We start from the raw sequence: 12592 nt of genomic DNA, 5'->3' as shown, positions 1-12592 counted from the left end.
CTCCTGACATACAGATTATGTCGAGGTTAATGATGTCAGTGGTCGCCCAACCCTCCCCTTACATCGGACATTGGTGAATTTAAGAAGATGTGGTATGATTGCTAATAGAACAACTCTTCACAATAGACCAAATGACACAGATATTTACAACTATAGGTTACCGCACGACCTTCAACAATGAGCAAATCACATACCACTGAGTCAGCTTTTAAAGGCGCCACTGGACAATAAGGTTTATTTCAAATGATGGTAGATCCAAATTTTTCTTCAAGTCATTGAATGTAGATCAATAAGGGATTATAAGAAATATCTTTGTGCACATGAAAATAAACATGGATTGATAAGATAAAAAAGGAGGACACATCATGGCAATGCGATATTGGTCTAGTACTTATTTATTTATTAATATAAAAAAAAAACGTCATATACTATAGTTTCATGAACATAAAGACTTTTTTTTATAGTTCTAACATTGTTTTAAGTTTAAATAATCAGCCAAGAATTTTCATCATTTTTTTTCATCACATCATTGACCGGGTGTTGACTTTACAGTTCTTATTTCTCCTCGGTTCCTATGGCATTTTAACAAAACTTTCCCAAAAATATCTTTATAGGTGGCCATATGTTATTGCATAGCTAAATCTTAATTATGAATATTTTTTGTCGATAATTTCCGTAGATAAAAATATTTGTTTCATTTTCTTACATGTTGCACACGAGGATATGCATCACTAATATCTGGTAATCAGACATAAATATGACTAGTATTTGTGGAGCATTCCTAGCGCATGCTTACATCGAAAAAAAATCTCATTTAACATGAGAGTCTACCGAGAAATTGTCAAAAATGTCGACTTTTCGATTTTTTTTAATCCAACCTTTTGACTTTTGACCGCAGATTTTGAAAATCTGCACCACTTTGAAACTCTACGGCATGCCTTAATCAAAGGATATTATATTTATCTACAAAATAAGACCAAAATTAGCCGTGAGGTATTTCAGTCCATTAAATTTTCAAATTTACCTGATTTGTCACCGTACTATAATGTGCTGGTATCAAACCAAGAGCAAGTAGTTCAATAGTTATTGTTGCCGGTTGTTGTATGCTGTCTCTCAGTCACCATTGCTTTAGGGTTTAATGTTATAAAAAAAAAAATATGTGCATCTTTGATATTTTGTTCCCTTCGGAGTCTTTTGTGGAGGTCGTACGGTTCCTGTAATTGATTACACCCTTTTCATTGGGTCTTATGTGGATAGCTGTCTAATTGACAATCGTATATCATCTCTTTTTACACTGTATTAAATACAAACAATTTTCAATTGGCCTTACGCGTTCGAGTGTGATTTTTTTTATAAAAAAAGAAGAAGGACGAAGAGAGAAGGAACAACACCTCAAAGTGAGTCATTCTGTCATAAAACATGGGATTTAACCGACTTCGAACAACCGGACAGGTGCGTGTGTGAAGTATCGATTCTTGTCAATATGTTACCAACATAAGTTCACAAATCTGTTACTCCGGTGCAATATCTGCATGAAAGTTTAATAACTTGACTCTAGAAATTTTTACCTTTAGTAAACAACTTTCAAGTGTAAATTGTATATTTTCCGTAAAATTGATTTTCTACTTTTCAAAGCTTCGTTGGTGATTTTACCGTTAATCATTATCATAAACCAAATTCACATCAAAGGGTACAATAAAATCAACATTATTTGTAAGTGTGATGGCCCACGTGGCATTTATGGAGCTTTTTTGTAAATGATAGTTAATTGTTCAAATGATAAAACATCAATTTACGGTAATTTCGTAGTTACCTGAGTGGAAAACATCTGCATTACCGTTATTTTATCCCGCCAAAAAGCTCACCTGTCGCTGGTATAATATACTACATGTGTAAAAATAGTTACTCATCTGTGAAAGGTTGTCATTGTAATGTAAATAAACATAGCGAAGACTTTATCGAGTTTGTCGATGTTATAACGGTATAGAAACAGCTTGAGAAACGGTATGGGGAAAAACAGATGTCACAAGAACACAAATCTTTATTGAAAAAACTAATAAAACACACAATGCAGATATTATTTATAAGGCTTACGTACATAATAACTATAAAGGCAACAATGTGATTAAATGAAGACCATCATATCTTGCATCGAAATGTCGACTTTTTCTCAATTTTTGATTAAAGAAAATAAATATTTTTTCTTTTTCCCATAAGAAGCAAACAAAAAATGTTAACAAATAAAAAAAAAATCGAGCAAAATAAGAAAGGTCTTTGACCCAACTAAACCAAAACTAAACTAACTACAAATAAAAGCTTAATGAAATCTTTTGCTCGTCTTAAGAGGGACAATTTCAGTATTGCATTTGTCCAGCCAAATTGACAATTGAAAACATTTCAGATTAACGTTTAAGGACAGTAATCTTAATATTGCACTTGTCCGATGTTAATTATAAATAATAACAACATAAATTAAATAAATAAATTAAGAAAAATTGCACATTTCCGACCTTGCGTTTCTTTTGCCACAATGAACAAATCAACGTTTTAGGACAGTTTTTGTATTGCACATGTCCGACCTGTAATAAATAATAAATAACGATACAAAATGAGCTTAAAATAAAATAAAATTGCACACAACTCCGAGCATACGTTAATAGTGCTACAATCAGCACATAAACGTTGAAGGATAGTTATCTTATTGCACATGTCCGGCCTATTATAAATAATGAATAACAATATAAAAATGAATAAAACACAAAATTGCACAAAAACTCCGACCATACCTTACTTGTGCTATAATGTGCACATTAGCGTTTTAGGACAGTTATATTATTGCACGTGTCCGGCCTTTAATAAATGATAAATAACATATAAAAATGAATAAAATACAAAATTGCACATAACTCCGAAAATACATTTCTTGTGCTATGAGGTGCACATTAACGTTTTAGGACAGTTATATTATTGCACGTGTCCGGCCTGTCTATAAATAATAAATAACAACATCAAAACATAGTGTAATAACAAAACATAAAATTGACTATGCATTCCTTCACTATAGTATTGCACATTATGTAGAGAAAAAAAATTGTATTGCACTTTAATGGAAAAATAAACTGAAGTGTTTTAGATTGGTTTGTAAGATGAAACGATAGTTTTGTTTGTTCTGACCAAATGAAAATTAAGAGCAATCTAAAAGGTATATTAATGACCCGATAAAGGTATTCATCAATAAAAGTTATCAAATTAACTAAATGAAACAAAGATCTGATTTGACGAAGTGAATTCCGATAGAAAAATCAAACAATCTGTCAAGTTTTGTTAAATAGTCTACGGTACTTTTAAAACAATAAATCATCAAATATCAATATTGCACCTGATTGGCCTGAAATGTATACAGTAATAAATTGCACGAAATAAATATTGCACGAAATGGATATTACACTAACTACAAAAAAAAATCAAATACAATAAATTATAAATATATCATCTATATTGCACTTAGAACATTGCACAAATCGACTTAAAATACTATCAACAATAGATTGATTTAATAATGGTAATAGCGCATTAAACATAAAAAGTAAAATACTTTATAAAATATAAAAATAATTATCTAATACTTTACTCATATTAAACAGCAATAAATAAAATCTATTGAATGATAGCAAATTAAATAAAAATAAATATAAAAATAAATCATGTAAAAATAAGAATACTTAATAAAACTTATAATAACTCAACATAATTCACGCGTGTCCTGGCCATGAAAATAAATGAAAGAACTTCCCTATAAATGTAGTTACTCTTTTAAAGGCACTAAATTACACTTCATTATGCATGCATTCTTGATGTTTTTCAATACTTCTACCAAAAAGTTAGTAAAGGGGGTTAAAAACTATATATATTTATGAAAGGCACATGATATACATTATAATAACATATACAATACATAAAAGTTTTAACATGGACGACTTACAGAGGGCGGAATCTGTAGTAAAATAACCTGAGGATTTTCTGTTGGGTGACATTTATTTATGTGTCTCGTCAATCCTGGCGAACTAAAAAATGAACTTGCACAATATTTACACTTATAAACGTCATTGCTTTGTACTCTCATCGTCTTATCAGTTGTTAAGTTAGTTGGAATTAAACAAACATCACATCCGTTCTTGTTCGAAATGTTATTGTTCTGTGGTTCTTCGTATGCTCTCGTCGTTTGTTGGTCATTGGCATGATTGAGCACGTGTTTTCGCAAGTATGCCTGACGTCTGAATGTTTTCCCACAAGTTTCGCATGAATACTGGCCTTCATCCGAGGGCGAGTGTCTGAGATCACCGGCTGTCACTGATAAAATTCGTTTGTTTAAGTTTAAAGGTTTCGAATTGTCCAAAGTCCCAAGTTGATTTAAGTTGATATTTGCTGGTAAAATTCTTGAAGGAACGGATTGTTTATTTGAAGTTGTCTGCCTTGGTTTATGCCAACGTCTATGTGATGCTAGATTTGCTGGGCAGCTAAACACTTTGTCGCATTCTGGACATCTATATTCGACATGAACAATGCGCGGGCAGCGATGCTGCGCTAACTTGAAAGCATCGTCATAATGTTCTTTACAAAGGCGGCAAATATATTCACCAATTTTATTTTCGATCTTCTCTATAGCTGCCCTAGCCTCTGGCGTTACTTCTACGTAATTATAAGTACTATCAATGTCCCCATAAACAACTTTGCCTTCATCACAGTCGGAAAGATCTTTGATTATACAGCCAGAAACAGGAGAAGACTTATCTTCATCAAAGTTAATTTTTCTTGCAGCTTTTGGCTTTTTTATTGACTTTGGTTTAATTTCATTGGTATCAGATTGTCCCCTCCTTTTATTAGGACTACTTTGAGATGGTGAACCTTTCGGTGAATAAGATGGTGAAATGTTTGATGAAGAAACACTTAGCCGGTCAAATGTTGAATAATAAAATGGTGATGGATATGAACTAGTACTTACAGTTAATGGTGACTTTGTTGGTGTAAAAGTCAAACATTCCGAGGTTTTATTGTTGTTACTAACTTCACAGTTGTTGTTTTCCGCATCCTTTGATACCATTACCAAATTGAGGGGACTAACGGAATATCCCGAGTCAGGTGACCCATAGTTTGTTTTCACATTTTCACAGTCTGTTGTGGTGTTTAAAGTTTCATAAACTGGCGCAATCTGTATGGTGTCTTCGCCAGAATTGCTCCGTTCCCTGTATGAGACATTGCCAGAATGTTTAGTTCTTTTCACAAGAAAATTCCTCGGCATTTTACTAAGATTTTAAACAAGATAAGGCACTATTGGTGAACGCTATAAGATTATTATTATTTACATTTGCACTGACGAAAGGTAACGAAAATCGGAATTTGGTCAATTTCTTTTGTATTAATTATGCAAGTCTTTTGTTTCATAAATGTTCATAGCACAAAATTTTCAAACGCTTTCTTTGGCGCCTTAAATTTTGACCAAATCCAACTTTTTTTCATTTAATTTTAGTTTATATAGGAACGCTAGAAAACGGCACACGATTAGCTTTTGAATATTCATTTTGGTCGTGTGGCTAACTCCGCCCACTAGTATCTTCTCAACTCCTTTGTTCGCATTGGCAAACAATCTATGGCTATGACTTTTAAGTAACGTTATTTGAGTTTCCCACAACTGTCGATCTTTGTTTAATTATCGTATCGGTATTCTCAGGTAGAATTCTTTGTTAGCAGGAAAATCGGCAGCATCTTGTATTGGAAATCTATATATGGCCGTGCAATTGAATATTTTTACATGAAAATCCGAATCTCGTGAGAAATAATTCAAAAATGATTTTGTTTTAATAATTTTTGTTTTTGTACGGTATAAAAGTTGAAATAAGACTTCCAAATTGTTTATTTATTGAAATAAAATAAATTCAACAATAAGAACCATCATGTAAACAGTAAAAATAGAAATTTACTGTAAGATTTGCTTTTTCCATAATTACAAAAATTTCAAAATCTTAATTTCCAACAACTGCTGTTTTAAAAACTTATCCTCCAATTTTCTTTCTTTCGATCAAATTTCCTTTTCACTTTTCTTAAAATTTTAGCATCCAATCATAATAAAATGAAATTTTGTCACCAAAGATAGAGTGAAAAATACAACACCTGCCTTTGTTTCGACGAACATATATTTTTTAAATATTTTGCTTCATTAAATAACTTAAATTTAAGGAATTAAAAAATGCGCGTGCTTTACCAGAAAAGGTTTTTGCACGTGCTAATTTGCATACAGCTGCTAACGCGCGATACAACTTTCACACGCATTTCTTTGTGATTAAACTTATTCTGAACTATAAATTTATCCTTGTAATTTTGGATTTTGAAAATCGATAGTCTTTAGAAGTTGGTTATTCTAATTTCTTTGTCAAAGACCATTGAGCGTGCCACTATACCGATGCTATTAATTTAGAAATATGAAATAATAGCATAGCTTCAGAAAGTCCCCGTGAATATCAGAAAATAATTTGCAATGTTTTGTATCATGTAAAGAAACTAAACAATGTTATAATTATTTTGCAAATTGTGACGATATTCTTATTGATCTTTATTGATAATAAACAACATAACTTTACTGGTATTTTCCATTTAAGAGAGAATTAGCTATAATTAAACATAAAATTACGTTAAATGTTGGAATCTTTGAAAAATCATTTTGAATCAGATCAGTGTCTTACAATGTGAGGGAAAAACTTATAGGAATGCATATGGTATAATTTTAATCGGATTTTTGGGTTATAAAAAAAGTTTTTTGGTTTGTAATGAGACGGAGGAGGAACATCGCAACGATTTCAGTATAAATCTAGCTTTTAAAAATATAATTTAAAAGTTTTGACATATATACATATTGAAGATTTTTATTACAGTTTAAAACAAAAACATCATTTTAATGGGAACTAATGTTGTTGAAAACTATTGTAACAGTTTCTGTCAAAATACAAGTCTTGTATATACTAGTAACCTTAATCCGGTACGCTCAAAATGTAAAGACTGAAAATCCCCCAAAAAGCTAATTCATATAAAATCCCCCCTTTTTTCAACATTTTACTTTTGGACAGGTACTTGTACTGATGTAGTTCATGATAGTTATGCTGATTTGTTTGTATAATACTTATACTCCAGTATTTTCATCTCTCCCTCAGTCTGTCATACCCACGGCCCTTGGGACGTGACCTGATATTCCATATTACAAAAGCAATTGCTTTGGCCCTCTTATAGAACTTAAATGTGTGAGGTTTTCAAGAATGCGAATGTTAAGATGTTAAGCTTGGTTTGGGTTTGGTTTTTTTTGTGTTTGTTTTTCTTTTTTTTTGGGGGGGGGGGGGGTACTTATATTTGCTATAATTTGTGACTTTCACTCTCTTAAATGATTTTTTTCAATTTTATAAGGGTTTCCGTTTCGATCTACATTATTCATTTACAACTATATTCATTAAAACTCAAGTAAGGTAATGGTCCCAAATTTCGGAAACAAATTGAACCAAACAGAATTATAATTCGTTATTTGAACCCATTTCGAATTCGTCACAAGGTTTAACAAGTTTCGGAATAGAACATAAAATTTAAAAATCAGTGCGTGGAACGGATCGTTTCGTACCATCATTCATATTACTGATGGATATTCTAACATTTCTGTTAAAACAATTACTGTATTTGATCTTGCCTGTCCTCAGGGTTTTGCCATTTATGTACTTTTATCATCAGGATGTTCTGCCTATCTACATGATCACCAACTTCAATGAGGCGTTTTACACAATTTATAACCAATTCATTATAGCTATTTACGATGTCCATTTTCCTGCAAGTCTCTTAATCAATTCTTAATGAAATGAATGGAGTTGCGTGATAAGCTTTCATCTCATTTATCATTTTTAATTACTTAAATCATTTTCTGTGAAATAAACGTTGTATTTGACATAATAACTGTTTGCTTTTTGGCGACAACAATTTTTCTGAATACACAGAGGAATCTGAAAGATTATTTTTTTTTTCAGAATTAATTCAGCTTTCAACTGTATCTAATTTTCTATTCAACATGAAGAATTTATATTGATTAAAATATTTCCAGACCAAATTTAGAAAAAAAGAAAGAAAGAAAAATTATTTCAATTTTAAGGTTACAAAAGGTCAGATGTTTGTCTGGTGACCGTTGTTCATAACGGTGTAGTTATTTTCACAAAGCAACTATTAGCCCATCTGACCATACCGACAAAGGGTAGCGCACGGCAGATGTTCCCACGACCGTGAATGTGTGCGCGTGGCGGGAGAACGACAGGAGTATGACACGCACAAAAGATTGTACATTATTATCGTTCGAACAATGTCCCATACAATTCTTTAACGGTAATGTTTACAGTATTACCTGTGAAATTTACTGTAGTTTTCCTCGAGTGCTTTTCTAACTGAAAGTAACGGTATTTAAAGAAGATAAGATTATTGACTTAATAATAATAAAATATTGTTGATACACAGATTATTAAAAGTGCTATACAGGTATATATTAACATCTGTTGGATGACTGTGCAGCGGGAGAGAGAACGCAACATATGGCAGTCGTACTTATTTAGATCAATAATATTTAATCATTCAGAAATATCAGAATTATAAAATTTAATAACCATCACCTGTAGAACAGAATACAGGTATGCGGAAAATATCTGATTACATAGTTTATGAAATATAACGTAACTCAAAACTAACCCAGGGCGTTTTGAAAAGGGGGGGTTCTTTATCGACAAAAAGAAAGATTCTTTTAGTTTTAAGTCTGGACAATTTTCGTTTCGTCATGATTGATCGGTTAGTGGGTCTCCTTGAATCCAATAGTGTCCTCGAAAATTAAGTTTAAATAATCTAAAACAGAGAAAACAATCCCTGAGGTGTTTATTTGTAAAATTCTGAAGACCGTAAATAGTTTCACAATCAGAACAAGTTCAAAAATTCTCTTAACAGTCGGCATCGTGGCTTAACAAAAACTTAACGACAGTATCAATTTTTAATGATTTTTTGAGGTAATAAAATGACTTCACTTATTAAAAATGTTGTGGTCAAAATTTTGCACTGACATTCAACAATATACAATTTTTATTATGCACCCATAAACAGGTGCGTTGTTCTGTTTTACACAAGACTATTGCGTGCAACTTTTTTTTTCAAATTGGAATATAAATTATCCTTGAACTGATCCCATAAACGAATGTTTCAATAAGATTATATAAATCGATCATTGGCAGGTATAGGGTATCTTTTTAATGTTTGTTATTAGGTATTTTATAACAAGAACAATAAAAGTCTGGCAACATGGCACCCTCATAACATATTTACGAATTTACATAACAAAATAATACTGGAAACATGTGTTGCCGTACATACTGATGCGGGAATCACGCGGGACTCAGACGTGAAGTCACTGGTTGACAGGAGATTCCATTGTATTTTACCGGAATGCAGATGTTACCAAAGAAAGTAGTTTATAAATGATAGACTGTGATTATGCATGCTGATAAAAGCTGGATAAGACAAATAAACATGGTTTACACAAATGTTCATATCGTTAAAAATCGTTAGCAGATGAAAAATGTCCTTTGTCATGTGTCATGTTTTGTCATTTTTTCGTTTTATCAAATTTTATGTTTTTTTTTTATCTCTTTAATTTATTTGTAAACATGAAAATACTGAACAAAAAAAAATAATATTACAGTTTTTATATGAAAAAGAGAATCAAGTTTCATGTTAAAAGAAGATGTGGTATAATTCCCAATGAGACAATGTTTATCTTCTAACAGCACTATATGTTAATAAATAATATCAATGCCAAATATACAAAAAAAAAAAATGATTTGAATATGCCTGCACGGTTTTAAAATATGATTTGTATTATGTCAAAGTAAATATTACATGCTCAATTTTCCTTCATTTTCGAACCATGCAAACAATAACTAGAAGTTACATATCAAACACAGTCCTCACACTTATACACACACTCATGGAGAAAACAACTTTTGAACAATCAAGACGAAAAACGAAAAAACGAAAAACTCTAACTCAAGCTGATTCATTTTTCAAAGTTTGCAGTATTCATGTAGTGTTATTGGTTTGTTTCCTTTTCACTAATTTCGGCCATGGAATTGGTTTTATATGATGATTTTTTTAATCTTAACGAATTTAATATCCTGGCCTCTGTTCCTTTTCCTTAGTTTTTCTTTTAACATTTGCTTAAAAAAAGTGTCTTAGATAGTAATAAAACATACACTCTGGCAGTTTGAATGCTTACTCAATTCGTTTATTTTCTACAGATTTTTAATGATTATTATACGACTTGGCTAATACGAATTTTGCATAGGATTAAGCTGGTTTCGCAATTCATTTGTGGTAACTAAAGTAATTTGCAAAAAAAAAAAAAAAAAATGGCCTGATAACGGTATTGCCACGCTTCATGGTTTATCTGCTTATGCGAAGAACAAGGACTTCAACATTCAACGAAGCATTATCTTGACTCCTTAGATTTGGTATCATTTGGTCCTTTATAAGACTTTTTCCATTTTCCCTCGATTTTTGGTGAACATTTGAAGGCGACTATCTCGGATGTTCTCTTAATCTTTCGATAAATTTGTTGTTGTTTTTTACAGAAATATACCATTGACTTTTCAACTTGTTATTGGACATAAAAGACGATTATGGCCCTTCACAAAGATGGTGCCAATTACGTTAAAGTCGTCTCGACAGGATCACTTAACTATTTTCAAAAGTTCAAAAATCAAAATAAACATAATCAATTAAAATGAATCTCAAATTGATTTTGACATAATTTATGTTTCATGCTTTCAAACGTTTTAATGCAATGAATGTTCTGTCATTCCAGGTTAAATTTCAAATTAAAGGCGGGACATCTGTGAAGATCGTATCAATTTATCATTAAGCCGTTAAATGAACACATAGATATGGTCACACCAACGGCTCATTGCACATACATTCGCATCACTGATTACTAATGTAATTGTATTTGTGGTTTTTTATCCGGGTACAAAGACATGGTTTTAATGAGTATGTCGCGTGCCAACAATTTTACCGTATAGTTTGTTTATATTATTTAAATCAGCATTTAGAGATGGATATCGCAAATAAAACCATCAAGATGATGTGATTGTTCTAATTGTAAAAATATTTGTCAAGTGTTTATTTTCAAGATTATCAAATAAATATCACTTATTTCTTTCAACACTTACACTACCTGTCAACATTGATGTGTTTTCTATTCTGATGAAATGGTCCGAATACTATTCTCTATTTACCCCCTATCATTTAATTTTATTTGTCTGCATAGGGGTAGACGGGGGTATAGAAGTATGATTGTCACTACATTCTTGCTACCAGTAGAAAACCCATCTCAAAAGTCAGAGGAAATCCAATGGGGAATAGGTCACGGGGGGCGGGGGAGGAGGCCTTTTGATTTGAAAATACAATGTATATCATATTAGCGTAAAATCGTCCAAATATATTTCAGACTTGCTACCGGTTCAACAGTATTTCTTCAGTTTCATGCATTTCGCCCCATTCAAAAATTATTGTCCTCCTGTAAGTGGGTGCCGGTTAGGTTGTGCGAGATGTATAAATACGCAACTACGTCCTTTCGGAATAGGGACGTTTGAAACGACGCTTCATGCATGTAAAGAGTGACACACTCTCTGTCCGTTAAACAACCGTTGCAACAACCTTATGAATTGTGCGTAGTTATTCTGTTGTAAGGCATTATTCCCCCACTATATAACATACCAGAAATTTGCAGTGACAGTTATATTTCCTGCCTTTCATCCTGACGGACATATACATGGCAGAACCTTTGACATTTGTATAAAATATTTGCCACTGTACGTTAAGCAAACAGCAATCAATCAATTTATCTTTGTATTTTGATATTTTACCACAAATCAAACCAGAAAAATGTCTAAAGTTTATGGATGCATGCAGATAGGTAAAGTCTGAAAAATAACCAAATTTGTTATATTTATGGTGATGAGAGAGACTCTCGTAATAACATTTTGTGCAACTTTCCCGTTCTTAAGACATGCATATTCTTATGGAGAAACCAAATTTGAAGTAGCCCATTTATTCTTATCGAGTAAAAAATTCTGCACCAAACAGAAGATTGTGTTATAATTTAGTATCAAGTTTTGGAAACTAGTACATTTTGTAGTTTAAATTATCTCAATATTTGGTTATGTACAATACCAATTATAGAAAAAAGTGATAGAAAAAATGTTCGCACTTGAAAATTTGTATCAGTCTTTGAGCGTGATTGGAACTTAAGCTGTTGCTTTATTTTGTTAAATTGATCTACAAGCATTATTGCTTTCAACAAAATTTTCACTTTCTTTTTCGTTTTAAATGTATTGTACCGCTATCAGTTATCAAAGAAAAGGCATCTAGGACATACATTGATAGCAATCATTTATATTATAAATATGTTATTGAAATTTTAAATGGTTTGGCAATAACTTATTTTGGAAGCGTGTTGTTTTGACTTACGACAAATGCT

At 31.7% G+C, this 12592-nt stretch overlaps 1 protein-coding gene across 1 annotated transcript; it reads right to left on the bottom strand.

Annotated features, from left to right (window-relative positions):
* Positions 1–2026: 2026 nt before the first annotated feature.
* On the bottom strand, positions 2027–5757 carry LOC143068852 (insulinoma-associated protein 1a-like). Its single transcript, XM_076243191.1, has one exon. It carries the CDS (start codon positions 5297–5299, stop codon positions 3965–3967), a length of 1335 nt encoding a protein of 444 aa, XP_076099306.1. The 5' UTR covers positions 5300–5757; the 3' UTR covers positions 2027–3964.
* Between the last annotated feature and the right edge of the window lie 6835 nt (positions 5758–12592).

Source organism: Mytilus galloprovincialis, chromosome 3, assembly GCF_965363235.1.
Source record: "Mytilus galloprovincialis chromosome 3, xbMytGall1.hap1.1, whole genome shotgun sequence".
In the NCBI taxonomy this organism is placed as follows: domain Eukaryota; kingdom Metazoa; phylum Mollusca; class Bivalvia; order Mytilida; family Mytilidae; genus Mytilus; species Mytilus galloprovincialis.
Note: the sequence above shows the minus strand (reverse complement) of the source record. Positions and strands in the feature narration are given on the sequence as shown.